Source organism: Poecilia mexicana, unplaced genomic scaffold (genome assembly GCF_051168715.1).
Source record: "Poecilia mexicana isolate PSO_F unplaced genomic scaffold, ASM5116871v1 scaffold_22, whole genome shotgun sequence".
Lineage (NCBI taxonomy): Eukaryota > Metazoa > Chordata > Actinopteri > Cyprinodontiformes > Poeciliidae > Poecilia > Poecilia mexicana.
In genome coordinates, this window is record NW_028263391.1 from 7,880,176 (window position 1) to 7,899,263 (window position 19,088).

General features: G+C 40.0%; 1 protein-coding gene across 2 annotated transcripts in view; it reads right to left on the reverse strand.

Moving 5' to 3' along the window:
* mta1 (metastasis associated 1) overlaps positions 1 to 12,160 on the reverse strand; it is a 44,549-nt gene extending 32,389 nt beyond the window's left edge. The window contains exon 1 of one of the 2 annotated variants that reach the window (XM_014988795.2): positions 11,878 to 12,160. In XM_014988795.2, coding sequence (XP_014844281.2) covers positions 11,878 to 11,905 — 28 coding nt within the window. In that variant the 5' untranslated portion in view covers positions 11,906 to 12,160. The remainder of the gene's footprint in view (positions 1 to 11,877) is intronic. The other variant, XM_014988794.2, reaches the window with a different exon arrangement.
* Positions 12,161 to 19,088: the final 6,928 nt, after the last annotated feature.

Below are 19,088 nucleotides of genomic sequence, written 5' to 3' on the forward strand. Positions count from 1 at the left end.
CCATTAGAGTGCAGTTTTCACTTTATGTGCATGTAAACTCCTAACACTTTGTGGCAAGTGAGGCAAACATGCAACCAGGAAGAGGGAGGGTCATATTATTTAGGTGTCGGAGTCATCTAAAGTGACAGGAATGCAACAAAAAAAAAAAATGCAATTCAAATTTTAATGTTATAAGTCATTTTTAAGATTATGACTGAATTATTTAAGTTTCTTGATGAAGACAAATTATTTTGGATTCCTTGGTTTAGGATTGTATACAGATCTTTTCATCCATGCTGATTCAAGCCAAGTAGGCTCTACCATGCCATGGACTCTTGGACAGAAATATGTGCTTTAACTAGCCAATTTTAACTAAAAAAAATGCTAGAAATATAAAGAGAGAAAAAAAATCTAAACCAGTCACAAGTTTTCCAAAAGAAACTCTAAGAAAATATCTACAGTCAATGTAGCCAAAATTAATAGAAAAGGTGGCAACAGAAACCTAACTGTACAATGCTCTCTGAAATGACCAATAACTTCCCTCTGTGAGCTCACCAACGCAGCAGCAGTAATTCAGAAGAAATGTAGAGCGCAGTTTTCTCTCGGGCACTCTTTTTTTTACTGCTGAACAACACTGTAGACATTGGGGGGGATCCACACGAGGCCCATCAGCCCTCACACTGTAACAGCTTATCAGACTCCACTGTCACTATGACATCTTCGTCACACTGCTGAATACCAAATAGGGCGGCATGAAATCGAGTGCTGGAGAGTTAGAAGATGATCATAAGATATTCGGGTAGCTCTGTTTCAGACACCCAGATAAGACAGCAGACTGAAAAGAAAAAAAGAAATACTTGGACTAAGAATATAAATTGATATCTTGGAATGTAGAAGTAAAATGTTTTTACAGTTAATTTACACTTAACATGATAATTGAGCTGTAGAAATGATAATTTAATCTGCTGATGGGCAAGTGTCAGACTGCTGTTTTCCCTACAATAGGGTAGAACTACAGAAAAGCACATTCCTCCAATTTAACTTGTTACTGAAAGTTCACACAAAGAAAAAGCTAATCCAAAGCTCCCTAAATCTGACCGAAAGGTTAGAGTGCAACACCGATGACTCGGCCTGTCGCATCAAGGCGGAACCCGCATCTGACTCCACATTGGAGTCTGCAATTACCATCCCAACTTCAGCGCCATCTGTGGTTTCTGATCTCTTAAAAACTAGCTTCACCAGAAGGAAATCCTACAGGAGCGTTTCCTCAGCAGCAGGGGTGATACGGCACTCTCTCCATGTCCTCCATTCACAGACACCCTCTTCTGGTTCTGTGATTGGCAGTCCTTCATGGAGTTATGAAGTCCGAGGGGAGCAGGATGTAAAGCATATAGTGGTAAGGTCAGTAATAACCCAACAAGAACCAGAACAGCAGCTGAAAGGAAACACTGGCTTAAAAATAGACGAGGCGTCTAGCATAGGTTGGCAGCAACCTTCGCATTTGCATGCCAAAGTATTGACAGTCTCACAAAACAGTAATGATATCTAACCCAACAGACACGAATGTAGGCTAAACAAGGTTGGTGGCATCAACTAACTCACTCACTCTTTGTTGAGTAAACACCCCAACATGTTCGGGCATGCATCACTCAGTCAGGTCCGCTCATACACAATGCAGACATTTGCACAATTGTCAATTTTACGACTCGTACAGTAAGTTGCTAGGTGGGAAACAACGATCACAAAGTTTTGTATGCGGCACCAAGCTGATAATGTTTGCAACCCGTCACTACAGTGCATAGTGTGCCACTTTCTGTGCAGGACCAGCAGCTGTCCGATGGGTGCCCTGGTGGAGGAGAAACAAGGATTGGTGCCCAACTGGCTCAACGAACTTGCTAGTATGATATCCATTCAGATTGTGGGAAAAAGACAGAATTTGTCAAGAAAAATTTAGGTACTCGGTACGCTTGACTGTGAAATTTCAATTGTCTGCCGACGGTGTGCACAGTGAGTGCACAGTACAGATTACACACAGTGTGCCTGAGTAAGTGGGAGCAGTAAGCATGAAAGTAGAAAATAAGTACAAAAGCTCAAGAGAAAGTTGTGGATAAAAGACAAACGGCCACGTCACCAGTTTGGCAGTATTTTTGACATTTAAAACAAAAAGCTAATCAATAATTACTGATATAAAACCATTATAATGCGTTAAAAAAAAAAAAAGCTTTTTGGCTACATCCCCCAGCCAACAAATCAAGGATAATTCTATGCTAAAATAAATGTTTCAGAACAAACATGGATCTTGAGCATGTAAGGCGTATTTCTAAATCAGTCGTCATTACAACGTTCAGATTTTCTGATACTGCAAAGAAATCTAATCAAAAACCAGCCATAGAAAATGATAATGATTAGTCTGCTTCTACAAACGAGATCATTTGAATAAATTTTTTTTCATAGGACCCAGCAATAATTTTGCACCTTTATTAAAGCTCTAAATCAAAGCGACATTCTGAATGGGTGTTGTGACAAACTGCAGGGACCAGTTCTGCTGTTTATTAATTGGGAGCCAGAAAGTGGTGCGAATGTTTCAAACATGAAGCAAGATCACATTTTAAAGTTTTAACGTGATGAAGGGTGTGATTCGCTTCCACGCATCTTAAGACGATGACAGTATGTCTGCACCTACATCTAAAGAAGAGGAGACTTTGACCGTCTTTGTTTTTCCTGGTTAAGGAAGAGTAAGTTACCAAGAATGACACGACGACAGTGAGGAAATAGTTAACCGTCAAAGAGCAGGCTGCTTGAGAGTTTCCACCATGAGAGGAGTTGTAGCCTAGTAGAGAACAGCCTGGAGAGGAACTCAAAATGAGAGCAACAGAGAGAGAGAAAGAAAAAGAGAGAGAGGGCCTGTAGGCACTGAGCAGCGTCGCTCAGTCTCTCCGTTTCCCATGAGCCCTCCCGCCGCCTCACCCAGCGTGCAACCGCCCGACCATCCATCCCCCACTCCGAGCGTCAGCCAAACAGCAGGCTGCGGCGGCTGTGATGTCACGGTGCAGGCAAATTTCGCGTGAGCCAATCAAGGCATTTTCCTGAGCCCCAAAAGAGAGAGCCTGTGGGGCTGATCCAAACCAGGCCAGAGAGAGACTCTCAGACTCCGAAATGCATTTCAGGAGAACCGTGACGTACTGAGCCGCACGGATTTTTAAAAAGTAGGCAAATTAGCAAAGACTGGTGAAAAATGAAGGAAATATACACAATTACGTCAAATTAATTATTGTACATAGAACAGAAGAGCGTAGAGGGAAGCATGTTAGCCGTAGCAAATGAGTTACTCAGACTGAACTCTTTACCAAGAAACTACTAAATGTCTTTACATTTCAGCAACCCAGAATCTGGGCTGCTGAAATATGAACAGGAAGTGCTTCATGAAACCGTCAGAAGCCCTCTCCAGATCTACACAACTCATGAAAACGTTGTCACAATACCAGCGCAATACGGTATCGCAACTGCAAAGGACTGATGAGACTGGGTTGGCCTTTAAATTTCATCAATCAGGCCTATGAACTCTCCCTGCACACAATGCCCACACCTGGTGCAGAGTTTAGTGGCAGAGATGCTAAAGCTCAAAGAGGCCAAACAGGACATCAAGTAAATGCAGGTTTAACATCCTGGAGGTCTAATTTAGATGAACTGTGATTTTACCATTTGACAGTCTGCTGAGACATTTACATTACTTACAAAACCCAAGCAAAGCTACTCCCACAACGGCTGCTGCAACACTTTGTGCATGTTCAAATATCATCTCATCCGATGATTACGTAAGCAGGTAGTTAATAGCCTGCAATGGACCGGCGACCTGTTTACTGTGCATCTCTCCTCTTGCCTATTGGCTGCTAAAGATAGGTTCACCGTCACCGTGACCCCAAATAGGATTAAACAGCTACAGAAAATGAATGGATGGAACTTAACACAGTGGTCCTGAGTGTGAATTAATTGTGTTGCAATAGTATTTGCACCCTGTAAGCTACCCCCGCCCCCATTTTTCCAACTTTTCCAACTTTAAACCGTTTTGTTGGGATTTTTAGTAGTAGAGCGATATCAAGGTTGTGAAATTTTTAACAGATTTCTTTGCAGAAATAAGTATAGCTCAGTCAGATCTGATGAAGGGCATCCAAACAATTTTTTTCTTTAAACTTTCCAACATATTCTCAGTTGTATTTGAATCTTGACTTTGAATGTTTCAATTAATGAAATTAAACAATTCCCCCGTAACTGTGATTGTACAGTTAGGGTTGTTTTGCCGTGTGAGAGTGAACCTCCACCTCTGTCTGAAGTCTTTTCTTTTCTCCAACCTGGTATTCTCACATGACCTATGTTTAGAATCATCCATCAAGTCTCACCAGCTTCCCTGAAGAAAAGCATCCCCACGCCATGACACTGCAATCACCAATTAGTCTTACCTGACCAGAGCACCTTCTCTCTTTTTTTTTTCTTGCTACTGTTCCAGAAAGTCCAGAGTCCTGGAGTGGAGTATAATTTTTCTTCCACATCAAAATGATGCTCTACTTTCTGTTGGTCCATTGCTTAAAATACGCTGAAGTTTCTAGCTGTAACATAATATGTGGAAAAAAGTGAAAAGGGGCTTAAAAGCTGGGGTGGTATCCATGCCTACCGCAACATCTGCCGACACGTGTTGATCACCTGACTGAGATCCAGCAGTTCCTGCCAATGGCACTCCAATTAAAAGCTAGAACACAGCATGTGACTGGCAGGAGAGAACTCTGAAGAGACGATACCAGTTCAAGGACATGAAAACCTAATCAGTCACCAGTCGGCAAAAACAAACAAGGTTTAAATGCAAGAAATAAACATGGCCTGTTCAAAGTTAAGCATCCCAAGGCAATGATGAAGACGGCCAGGCCAACGTACGAGAGGAGGAAGATCCGCCCACACTGGCATAGACGAGGGATGGAGGTTTCTATGGTAATAGCTGGAAATGTAATATTGTGAAGTCAAACTTACCTTTCTTCTATACTTAAATAGTAAAGCTCTCCCCGATTCACATAACGTCTTCATGGATATTCTTAGAGGTCAGTATTTAGCAGAGATTTATGTGAAACAGTAGAGCTAAACTCATGCATCAGCCATGCGTTCTGAACAACGGCAACATTTCTGCTTATTCTGAAGCCGACCACATCTGAAATTTGAAATATTTCTGCTCCTGCCAGCAGGAAGGGGGAACACAACAACAGTTAGCTCTTGGCTAACACTATTTATCGTTACAGACATGGGTGATGTTTGGTCTCTGAAATGCAGCGATGGTGACACGTTGTTGAGGGAATGTAATTGCTGTCATGCATCTGTCCAACTGGCTGTCCTGAACTTGGCAGGAAGGCTGCGAAGAAGCCTCCGACTTTCACTGTGTGAAGCGCACCCACCGGAGCTGCGGGCCGAGACAACTGCCAGCGTGGGAAATTAACACCAGCGCTCAGCCAAGCAAACTATGAGCTCTCTCAAAGTTTTTTTCCACTTAATCGGTTTGTGTATCGGTAAATAACTTCAAGCATCAAACGAATCGCACCAAGCAAACATGGAGAGTTCCTCTGCAAATGCTAGATGAGCTTACAGCAGTGTTTGTTGCAATACAACTTGCTTGAACACAGAGTATTTATTCACAGCAGATGTGAAATTGTCCCAAAATGATATTCCGGTGTCCGTACGATGTCTGAACATCTTGTGCGAGCTCTAATCACTCCTTATGTCTATTCTGGCTGAGGCCTCGATTCCCACTAGAAGGAGCTGCGCTGCGTTCCAGCTGTGAAACATTTTGTTCTGTTCTGATAAAGGAGGTTCTCTCACACCAGAACCGTTTCACCAAGTACGAATATCGGCGTGCTAAATGTATAAGTCAAGCTAAATCATGTTCTGTTTTAGAACTTGTTCACCATTTTCTACCAAACCTCCGTTGTTCGTGTCCCTGTTAGGGAAGAACGGATCAATTGGTCAATTTCTCCTTGACTGGCAGGACAAATGCTGAAAATTTTTAATCTTTTCCTGTTTAATAAATGCATTAAAAAGAAAATCCTTTTTTTTTTTCAGCTTGCGAAACACATTCCCAGAAAGTGCATTACTGATGCACTTTCTTTGCAATTAGTAAAACTCTGGATTAGGACAAGGGATCCACAATGCCGATGTTGGTCTTTTCTTTTTTTTTTAACATATCGGTATCGGTCCAAAAACTAAAGCCAGGCTAATATTACAGACCGATATTTATTTCTATCTTGTTGTTTTATGTTTCTGAAGGGGCAGAGGAGGAAGTTGTATGTAGTATGTGATGGTGATGCAGAAAAAATAGTGGGGAGTTTAACTGAAAGGGTGAAGTTAGTGGGGTTGTCAGTTTTTTCAAGGTATCGAAAACCTACTGAGGTATATTGATAAATATCAGTTAGCCATAAAAGCGATATTTATATAGAATATCGGCCCAAATTTTCATTTCAGTGCATCTCTTTTGGGGACGTGAGCTTTAATAATCTCTTCATTCCTTCTAAGATCAATTCATTATGACTACTCAAGAAACTTGCAAACAAATGAATGTGAAACATTTGTTCCTTCTTCTTCTGTGGTTAATTATTTTTACAAAAGTTCCAACAAGATTTTTAAATCGTTTCCACAGTTTTCCAGACTCAGGATTTCCAAACCCTTTTAAACATTTTGTGACAGCAATTGAATGTAACAGATAAATAGCCAAACGGATAAAAAGATGAATGAGAATATCTTGGGATTAAACGATATTTGAATATCTTGGAGTGGCAATAATACTGGTAAACATTGCAATGATATTACTTGTGATATATGCCTATTTTTCCCTTTTGCCCTCATTTGGGCTTCATCACTTCTGGCATTTTGAGTGTCTGCTGCCATGAGACTCTGTCCAAATGGCTGAATAGTACTTTAGTACAAAAACTGCAAGTTCATAACAATAGCCAACAATTATTGCACTCCAAACAGTCCTTTGCAACTTGTGTATACTTTTGTCGTCTTGCACAAAACTACACTGACGGTTAATCGAGTAAAAAAAAGACAAGTTTTAATTAAACTCCAATGAGAAAACAAAAGCAGTATAAAACTCTCTAGATTAATAACAGTAAGTGTGAAACCTTAGAAGAAATAACTTTAGTAGTGTAATCTAACCATCGACTCAAGAATCAAATGATCTTCTCTTCCACGCAAGTCTTTCAGAACACCATATCAGCTGTTTGTCACATGAGACGCTGCCTTCTCGTCAAAACGTTGGCGGCCCTTCTAACATTACTGCTCTCTCGTCAGATCATGTCACAAAGCTAGTAAATACGGTGCATCCTGTTGAAACAACAGTGGAATGGAACAGCTGCATGTGCTGATACGCAGCAAGAGGACAAGCTCAACTTTAGGCGCCGTTTGTTGGAGTTGTCCATTAAAGATTTCTTTTGCTAATTGAGCCGAGGCATCAGCCACACCTCAGGTGGGAAAATCTGAACAGTTTAAGGCCTACACTTACTTTTGGTCTCTCAACATGATTGATCCGAAGAGAAATCGCACCAACTTGGATCTGTGTCATTTTTCTTTTTTAAGAGAAACCCCCAGCAGTTCCTATTGTTGACGTGCTAAAATGGAAACATTCATGTCTGTAAGGATGACTTAATAAAGAGAGAGGAGCTCTCTGAACTTGGTTTCTGAGGAAACCATTATTACCGAGCCTTGTGCTTCCTTGGCCAATCGCATTCATACCGGCATCATTTTCTGTTGAATCATTCAACGTACTATAAATGCACAAAGTATAAGGTAGAGAAAATAAAAATAAAAATCATAGATCTAATGCAAAAATCCCATCCATGCTTTCTGTCTCTAGCTGGATTTAGTTTGTTGCAGGAATCATTTCCATCCAGTTGAAAACTAACATGGCCACCTTCAATACCCCTGAGATGACGAGTCATTGGCTGTGTGAGCTCATTGTTAGTCATCAACACTTTGCGGACCAACACTGGCGTTGCATGTGCCGGATGAGGAGAGTGCGGCCAGCACGGTTAACAAACAAAGACATCAAGGCCTAAGAAGCCATCTTTTGTCCACTGCTCTTTGAAAAGGGAAGCCGCTGCCTTCCCAAGACGGGCCCTATTGTCCTGCAAAGTTATAGTTGTCTCTTTGAGGACCAGGCTTTGTCGGGATGCTAGGTTGAAATTATCTCTGAAAGTTTGTGATTTTTGTTGTTAGTCTTTTTTTTTTTTTTTTTTTTTTAGGTTAAAAAGTGACAATTTTTTTGGGCTGGATAGGAAAAAGAAATTCACATAAGATTTCATAAATGCACATCGGAGGTTTCCTGTATTTTGTAGTAAAATGCATTTAAATTAGAGGTTGAATAAATAATGTCCAGCACTAGGAGATCGCTCTTCGTTATTTTGTTTGATCAGCTGTCATAATCGATGATGATATCAGCTGGCCCAAGCAGGGATCAGGAGACCGGGTGAAATACAAATACTTCTGAAAATAATATACAATGATTGAAGATGCATGAGATTTGAGCCTTCTATTGATTATTTATCCCCACAATTGCTGAAAATACTGCAAAAAAAAAACAAAATAATAGTTTACATGCATTGGTAGAAAAATGGAAGAAGGAGGATGTGAAATGTCAAAGTGCATTTAAAAAATGGTTTATTTTTGGCCTAAACTAAAATCCATCTAAATACTTCAGCCCCTATAGTTATTTCAATATTTCTTATACAGACCAAAAGCGCCGTTAAGTGACACACCAATCAGATTTTACTTGGCTGATGCTAATTGCTCCTTTCCTTTTTTTTAAAAAAAAAAAAGGACTAGAACGCAGGGAAAAAAAGAGAAAATACTCATCCGGCTCCTTGATAGAGGCAATAGCTGTGCATTCTTAACCTCTGACATTTTATAAGTTATTTTAGAAAAACTGAGCCAGAGTTCATGTTGTTGGTTGATGTGTTTATAGACCAAAAACAGAGGGTATTTTTAGTTTTAAAATAGAAGAATTTTTCAGTATTTGACTTGTCTGACTGATGAGACTCGAAGTGAAAACTGTGTAGAGACTGGCGCATCTCTACTACTGTCTAAAATAAATAATTAACAGCCTTACATAAAATAGTTTGGTCTTTTCTCGTTAATTACATTTAACTTGCAGACATGCAGCGCAACAGCATGTGGGCCAAATCCCACAAGCTGAAAGGGATACAGAGGAGGAAACTTGTAACAAAGCTGATGTAGCTACTCGGAGACAGGAGATGTGAATCCAGGCTCCTTGGACCTGTGTGCGAGGCTGGCAGCATCAAGACATGCACCGAATTAAGCAATATGTGGTCAGAGAAGTGTTAATTTTCAACCTGGCCTTGCTCAATTTCACACCGTTCGCTGCGTGTGCCCGAGCCGAGCACAGAGTCCCCGCAGCCCTAAACATTTAAGTTATCGTTTTCACTTCCACGCTCCCTTCCCTTCACTTACAAACAGCTGGAAACAGAACTGTACAATCAGTACCGTTTTATCCGTCGGGCACGGTGACGGATAAAACAATAAAAATAAGAACGAATAAAGAACCTACTGTGCTCACAGACCAGCCCAGCAGCACGTCTTCCTGTAATGACGCTGGTCGAGAGTTAGCTTTAAAGCTAACATCCCTGTTGGCTTTAATAACTTCAAAGCTAATTAGTAAAAGTCAATCAGCCTCACTTGAGTAGTTCCTCATCTATAAAGGAATTCCCTTTTGTCAGTTTTCCTAACTATGTAACTGGTTGTAAATGACTTAGTCAAGATAAAGTTAATCCTTTCAAAAACAAGCTTGTGCCTCTGGTGACGTCACATAAGGCACAAGAACCCGATCAGACCTCTACAGGGCACCCATTTGTATGCTTTTCCTCTTTTTTGCAGTTCACCTAATCAGACTTCTCATTTAAGAGTTGGTCGCTTCTGTTATGAGCGACTGCAACAAAAAGTTTGAGTTTGCATCTCAAAACACAACATGGATTTCTGGAAACTATGCCAACAACAAACAAGGTTTGTGCTACTTTTTTCTGCAGTTCTGGTCATTCTTTTATAAGAACATCACTTTCTCAGCATGAGTTACAAGAAAATAACTTCGTTTTATGACTACCATGAGTAATAAGCAAGTGAGAGAAAAATTAAATAGGTGTTTTCATTTATCTTAAACATTTAAATACGTCTAACTTGAAGACCGTCTAACAGTAAATGGAGAAAGCATTAAAACAGTTACTAAGAAACCATATGAGTCCCTGTTTGTCCAAATCCTGCTACTTAGACACAATCCAATGAGCCTAAGATGAAATATAACAGTTTTGGATGTGTAAGTGAGCTTATTAAAAGAAAAAAAGAGAGAAAGAAAATGAACATAAACGTAAGGCCAAGTATGAATAATTTTAATGTTTAAAGAAAAAAAATCATCCAAGGATTTAAAAAAAATGCTGATTGCAGCTGGTTTATCAAGATGATCAGGTCAGACAGGAATGGATTTTTTTCCCCCCACATTTCTCCAAACATCTTCAGTTCCTATGATGTTTTCTCCAGCGATGCAGTCACCCCTTTATTCCCACCAAATATATTTACCAACGAGCAAGTGTGCCAGTTGGCCAAAACACGCATCCACCTGCAGTACAGACCACACCGTCATCACCACGATTCAAGTCGATGCCAGAGGTGAACGCATTCAAAAACTAATAGAAAATTTTAAGCACAAACTTAATTGATTTGAACAAAATAAAAGTTCAGAACGCAGCAAATGTCACAGTCATCATTTCACCGCCTTGTCCGTCATGAACTGATGATCCTCAGTCAAATCCAGACTCGCGTGTACAGTCAAAGCCCTTGCAGTCACATTTCAGAATCTATGAGAATCTGTCAAAAGTTGCCTCTCCTCCGTAGTGTTGATTAACCTGTGCCTCTCCTGATGTCATCAACCCAAAAACACACAAGTTTTTGTGTGAAACATTAGAAACATTTGTTTTTTCTGAAATCTCACAGTGAAAATCCATACTTCCTTACCCAGTACATTCGTTGGAAAGGGGGAAAAGTACACCACTGGAGAGTATCTTTAAGTCACTCTGTGATCGTTTTTCTTTGTTTTAAACCTAACAAATCTAAAAAACATTGTTATAATTAAACGGTGGAACAGCAGCCAGAACTTCCTTTTGGAGTATTTTTACTGAGCACCATCAGGATGTAGCAGAAAATGAGTGGGAGGGGGAATCAGGAATCTTAATTAGGTATTAGAAGCAATTGCCTGTATAAAAAAAAAAAAAAAAAGACGGAGAGGTCACCCTAGTTGTACATATGCAAAGGATCCAGAAGGATGCTAGAAGATTTCCACCCCCCTCATTTCCATCTGTTAAAACTAAGTGTACCTTTCAACTTTTTTGTGTCCCTGTTGCCTTCACTTGCCTGAACCCTGGATGCTTTGTCAGTTAAAAGCGGTCCCTGGAGGTCAGTGAAGTGCTCAAAATGCTACTTATAGGAGCGAGGACATGAGATAGTTGAACAAAAGCAAAAACTTTTGGGATTTCTCAGACAAAAGCAACACTGACGATACTTTAGGTGCATCATTACATTCAAGTTGTCCGTGTTTATGCCGAGTTTCATTAAAGGAAGAGAAAATAAAACAAAGGAAGTGTGGACATTTTGAAGCAATTTTTAGTCCTCATCACCATCCCTTCTCTTCACAGACTCACCATCATCTCTCAGTGAGCTATATAGCTTTAGGGAAATAAAAAAAAAAAACGAAGGGAAGCAACGACGGACCACGCTCTGAATAATACACAAAACCGAGTCTGCGTTAATCATGGCGAGAGCGACTTTAAGCGATTACCGCTCTAAAATGTAATCCACCAGCCTTACCTCCAACCCGGTACATATTCGCTGCCATGACTGCCCCTGGTCCCTGGCTTCCTCTCCAGGTAGAGGGGTGGCTCTCTGCTCTCTCCCGCTGCCGCCGCTGTGTGTTGGAAAATGGAGGATTGATCAATACGAAACAGACTGGCAGTGAGCTCTTAAAGAGACAGTACACCTCTACGTAACTCAGACTCTGGCAGGGGGAGGAATGTAACAAAAGGCGCGTTTTTGACTGCAGGAACCTTTTGCAGGAACCAGGGTAGTTTTCTGGGGTCTTTGTTCATACCCACCCCGTCCCCAATTTCCACTGCTTCTTCTAGGCTAAACACAGATTACCAGGTTCATATTTACCTCTTTAAAATGCACTGCAGGGGATCAGGGGCGGGGAGTAGCTGATGTACTACTCAGAACTACTGAGTGGAGTTTTGTGGAGGGAGTGATAAGACTGAATTTTCTCAGCCCTGTGTTTCTGTCATCTCAATTAAAACCAGTCAAGAATTTATGAACGGACCATCCGGAGTCAAATGTATATATATATATATATATATATATATATATATATATATATATATATATATATATATATATATATATATATATATATATATATATATATATATATATATATATATATATATATATATATATATATATACATATATTTAAATATATATATATATTAACGTTTTACTTTTCTTGAAGTTAGTGAAGTCTGCTGGAAATCGATTCCTGTTTAAAGATGGATTTTGATATGGGTTTGTGTTTGTTTTATTATTATTTCGTTTTTTGTGTGTACTTTATTTTTGAAGAAACTTCTGTTATACCCCCCGGGCATTTAGTGTACCTCTCAGTTTACAGGGATTTTAATACTGTTTTTTTAGTGTTTCCACTGTTGTACTCCTGACAGTAACGCTCCCTTTTCTCACTTCAAAGCCGAAAGAACATCTATTGCCTTTTTTTGTTTTTTAAAGTTTGTTACACATTTTTGTGAATGTTAAAGTGAATTGCCATGAGTTATAACTTGTGAAAGGTGTTACAGAATCATTAGTTATAGTTTAATTACTTAAAATCTTAACTTTTTTTATTTTGGCAGTTAGAACCTCTTTGCACTCTCTGTCCCACAACGGACGATAATTGTGATTGATTTAAAATCTGTTCTAGATACACATTAACATGAGTTTTGGAGTAACTTTATATGGTTTTAAATGAAGACTGTTATTGAACTACCCTTAAATTAAGCTGTATTAGTGTGAATTTAATGTTTTTAATTGCTTTCTGGTCTCAGCAGTTGCACTAGCAGATGGTCCATATGTGTAGATCTCTAAATTTGCATGAATGTTCAAAATTGAAACCTCTATTTGTGATCAATAACAAGTGTTCCTTTGAACCAATGGAGTTTAACAGATAACAGGCTCTTTTTTATTTCGCCCCTGAGTTTTATTACGCTTCCAGTAGCTATGCCAACGTAGCTTACATGAACAGCGTGATTTTTTTGTCACACAATGGAATGGCACAGAACAAAAATCTCAGAGAAATAAAGGTTCTGAGTTACATGGTCAAAACACACCAAAGGATCTCTTGATCTACACGATTTAATACAAATTAAGTGCTTTTATTTTGAAAATAAAAGCACAACAGTGTGCTTGTGAACCTTTAATATGTGTATGCTGGACCACTGGTAATGCCAAAACCAACCTTTTAGTCATTATTTTGTTGTTTATTTTGTGCATTTCAAGTAATTTGACTTAAGGTACTTCCCACCAAAGGGCATCATACAACAGCAGTGTGTAAAAAAAAAAAAGAAAAAAGTCCCTATAATCCAGATGAATGTACAGGATTGACACAAATATATCCATCTTTTAGGATTTAAAATTCAGGTTTATTTGTTACATTCTCATTTGTTGCAGAGCTACATGGACAAGTGAAATAACATAAGCACAGGATCAAAAAATACTATTCCTAAATGGAAGTAGAACTCTAAACACCAATGAAAAATAGTAACAATAATGAATAAATAAACAATGAGAATGAAAAACAACATGATATTGTTAGAAATGGCAGGTGAAGTACATATGGATGACCAGTGCAGTCAAGACAATCAGCTGCATCTGTACATCAAAAGTAAAAACTGGAATGTGCAACACATGCGCTTCATGGTAGTGGTGAACCGTTTCAGATAGTACGGCACGGCCCCGTTGAGGAGCCTCAAGCTATGAGAATATCAGGCCCTTCTGAGTCTCTGGGTGTTCGCTGTCTGAGTTCTACTACCTAAACAGACAGATACTAGGTTGAAAGGTATCTGTGATCATTTTGATGGCTGTACTTGGCAGCTCCTGTTGTTGATATCCTGCAGTGAAGGGAGATTTGATCTAATGTAGTGCTCGCCTGCTTTGATCACGCTCCACAGGTCTTAACAGTCCTCTGCAGCACTGTAACCTTCCCAGTGATGGACAAAGTATTGCGAGCATCAGCCCCTGTAGAAGGTTTTGAGGACCTTAAGACACCCTCTGCAGCCGCCCCGGGGTGGGAAAGGTACAGTCCTCCTGCCTTTCTGACCTGAGCATGTATTTGGGTGGATCAAGTGAGATCATCTCTAAGCTAAACCTCAAGGAACTTGGTGTTTCTCAGCGTTTCCACCAGATGCGTCTCTGATAGAGAGAGGAAGAAGAAGAAGAAGAAGAAGAAGAAGAAGAAGAAGAAGAAGAAGAAGACCATTTCCTGTCATAGTCCACAATCGTCTCCTTGGTGTTGTCGACGTTCAGCCGCAGGTTGTTACCCTGGCGCCATCTTGTCAGGACTTTTATCTCTTCTCTTCACTGTTGAAGCCAGTTGTGGGTAATCTTACTTTATGGACTCTGAATTTTCCAAATCTGCTGATTTGCTGATTTATATTGTCTTCTATCCAATCACACTGTCACTCTGTCCTTTCCTTTGTTCATATCGATCATAAGAGAGTTTATATTTTCAAGACTGTAGATGATGATGACGTCAACATGGCCACATCGACATACCAAAACATGCATAGAACTGGAAATACAAATACATTCTGTACAGAATAGAATAGAATAGAATAGAATAGAATAGAATAGAATAGAATTATTCTTTATTTTGGCTCAGTGGGAAAATTGAGGTGTGACCGCAGCAAGTTAAACTTAAATGGAAACATCCATATTCAAACTATGGAAAGAAAAATATAAAAAATAACTATGAAAGCGTACAGTAAGAACAACATAAGAAAAATAATACTGGATAGCTATTTACAATAGCAAACAGGAAGACTATTTACCAAAAAAGATGTAATAACATCCCACTGATGCGCAAATGACACCTCATGAGTTTGATTTTGTTAGGAGCAGCAGCAGCTATGAAGTCTAACAGCTGCTGGGAGGAAGAATCTACAATAACGTTCCTTTGTGCACTTAAGATGCAGCAGTCAGTCACTGAAGGAAGCTCTCCAGTTCGTGAACGCGGTGGGAGACAGCGTTCACGAACGCTGTCTCCCACCGCGTCACACTTGGAACTAGTGTGATGTTATTATTTTAGCTGGAGTTCCTCCGTCTCCCGCCACCTGCGGTGGGTTGAGGGGGCATCGTAGGACAGAGCTGGCCTTCCTGATGAGCTTATTTAACTGCTTCCTCTCAGTCGTTGATAAGCTGCTGCTCCAACATACTGCACCACAGAAGATTGCTGGTGCCACCACGCAGACTCACAAAAAAGAGAGAGAGAGAGATTTGAATCTTTTAAGACTATAGTCAGGAAGTTTTGCAACAAGACAAGCTTTGCTCCTTTCTGCTTGCATGACGCAGTATCGCCGTATGTTTGCGATTTTATTACTTACCATAAGTTAGCAGACTTGCAACCGCATAAACTGTCAGTGAGAGGTGTTTAGCATATTTGCCAGTACACGATGAGAGAATGTCATTTAGTAATCCCCCACACAGTTGTATTAGCTCAGTTTTCTTTGTGGGTACGAGCATGGAGCCTCTGTGCTGCAGGAATGCTGTGGTTAAAAGCTCCATCTGATCTATACCATATGGAAGCTTCAATTACTGTGGCCTAACACAGGGGACTACAGCCTGCAGTCACATGACCGCTGCAGGCCAATCGTGTGCACTTGTGCCGCACGCACTCCTGCTGCCGTGCAGCCTCAGCGTTGGAAGTGTGCTGCGAGGGAACGCCATCTATCCTGTGCTGTGTTCCTTCAGCTCTTTCATGGCAGAGGACGAGGGAAGTCAGGCAGTGTGTTTTTCATACGTGACTGTGTGAACGTGTTGGACAAACAACGAGTTCAAATGCTTGTCAGAGTCAGATCCAGCTGCACAGTTGCTGAGGAGGATCAGAAGAGGCGCTCACGTTACTCCGCTTTTACGGTTTCCACATTGGCTGCTTGTGCATTGTGCACTGGTGTTTCAGCTGCTTAAAGACGTTCAAACTGAGATCTTAGTCTCACATATTTATGGGATGAGTTATTCATCTAACCACACCTCTGCGGTCTTCCTTTGGTAATATTCAATATCTAAGCACAACCTCACACTGTCTTTATTACGGAGCCGGGAATCAAACCATAGAGACAGTGGAGTCTCTATGTGTTGAACTGACCTGGTCCAATGATGTGTTGAAAAGCAAACTTAAAAACGTTACTTTTCTCTGTGTTTTTACCATAATGACCTTTAGGAATTGTATCCTTAATTCTACTCAATGCACATTAAGACAATCATCTGACTTTATTTTGATTTTAAATCACTTCTCAGCTGATTTAGCTTTTTGGTGGTGATCAATGAACTATAACAACGTGCTTAAAGTCCTGTTATGTGAATTAAATAGATTTCAGTTGATTTTTCTTTACATTTTTATTTGCTATTATAGATTATTTTATTTTTATATTCCCCTTTTTTTAAATCTTAGATTTAGCACTTCTATTTTGTCTTTTAATTTTATCATGGCTTATTCATTTACCTATTTATTTATTATTTTAAGTACTTTATCAATACTCCTCCTATTATTTAGTTTAAATCTTTATCATTATTTATCTTTTGACTTATTTATTTTCATTTTGTCAATTTTTTGTCTATTTATATGCTATTTTAACTTAATTCGTAATATCTATTCCTCCTTTTAGTTTTAACACGAGATTTCAGACCTTCAGAAATGTCATGTCTTCTTCTTGTCCTCTTCATCATTTTCATCTTCCTAAGTCTCTCAAATCAACATCACTTCTGGTAGCTGCACATTTCTTAACATTTAAGTTTAGTCTTGGTTAGCTCTTCGTTTATGTTTTCCTGTTTGTGTCTTATTTTTTATTTTTTTATTATCTCCCACTTTGATCTAATGTGAAGTTTTTGTTGGCTCACCATCACTGTGAGCCAACAAAAAGCAGCACCTTTGGAGAACGCTCCCTCATTCCGTGTAGCACTGAGAAATCTTATGCCTTTGCACCGTCCTCTAATTAGATAGAAAACAACTGCCAATCTATAAATGTGGTCCCAATTAAAGGAAAATGGATAGTATAGCTGTAGTGGTGCGTTTGGGAGCCGTTCCTGCTTTCATTAGGACTGCTTCCTTGGCTGCGTGCTGCCTGCAGATGTTCGATTTGAATCTCCACTGCTCCTCTGCCAGATGTTCTGCAGTCAGGAAGACGAGCGGAGCAGCACTGAGGCAGAGCTCTGCTCAGAGCCGTGCTCTGCAGGTGTCCTCCCTGGTGCATCCCAGAGTTTGGCTCTGCATACTGCAGCACGTCTTCAGAAAGTCCCGTCTCCCCGGCTCTCTCTTTCTGTGCATCTCCTTTCCTCACCTTCCTCCTCTCCCACGGGAAGGACGTGGACACAAAGGAAATCAATTAGGCCTGTTTTCCCCCCGCAGAAGCCACGCCATAGCTTTGATTGTGCTTTTTTACATTTCCCTCACGGGGCGGTGGGTGGAAACAGACAGACTCTATGGGGAGGCAATAACAAAGAGACTATTGTTGGAGCACTTTCTCCAGCACACCTTGGTGCAATTAGGTGTATTCTTAATTAACTGAAGAAGAAATGTAATTACTTTTATTAAAGTGCAACGTGTGACACAGCTCTTGAGAGGCAGAGGGCTGATTCCTGTTTGCACAGTCACTCTCCAGGGTTAGTGAGGGCTTTTTGGTGGTACCAACTAGTTCTGTGGATATGAAGAAACTTACAATTAGATGATATCACTTGTACTAATAACACAAGCAACTGCAGAGTTCTTGAATCTGACTTCATCTTTCCTGCTCAAAGAAAGTCCTCAAATAGTTTGCTCTATTGATAGCACACTATCGATATTTGACCTCAACAATGAGTCGTCATGCTGAAGCGGATAACTCTTAGGAATAAAAATTAAAGTGTGTAATTATATTAATCCGCCAGCAGAGGGAGATGTTGTCTCTGTTTTGGGGAAAATAATCTACAGTTAAGACAAAGAAATCTGGATCTATGTATTTACGGTCAATTTGGTGCTAATTGTAATATGCAGATGGTGTATCTTTTTTTCTTTTCTTTTTTTACAGTACAAGAAATAGTAATTTTGTTTGTTGTTGTTGTTGTTGTTGCTCAAAACCCCCGATGAACTAATAGCATTGGGTTGCATTGACTTCAGTCTTCCAGCAGGGGTCATCATTTGCAGTTGTCCTCACTTGCTTTTTAATGTGTTCTTCTCTAGAAGAAGAAAAAATGCATGTCTAGTGTGAGAAATTGCACTTTTATTTCGTATTATGAAATAAAGCTGTCTGGAACTGCCGGTTTTAAACATAGCATAATCAAATAATTTCACAAAAAATATACATATTTTTTTCTCATTTATGCTTGTATATAGTAGCACAGTTTGCTACTTTAGCTTCTCCGTCTGCCATCTGCCTCCTGGCTGTGAGAGAGGCACAGACCCACAGAACTCTTGGCTCTAATTCAAAGGGATTAGCCATACTTTACTTCTGGGTTATTGATACTGTGACCTTCGCAAAATGAAAGCGAGGTCACAATGAGGGAAAGATGAAAGAAATATCAGAAACGGACAGCAGACGCTGGAATATGTGGCACTCAGAAAGACGCCCTCTGTTCCTCCAATAGGCCCCACCTCGCCAGGGAATCCTGTCGGCAAGTTTCAGCTCCCAACCAAAATACCAAACGAGAGCCTCACATTTTCTTTTCTTTTTCTTTTTTTTTTTTTCTTTTGAAGAGCAGCTGGGGAATGACCAAGTGGGTCTTCCTTTT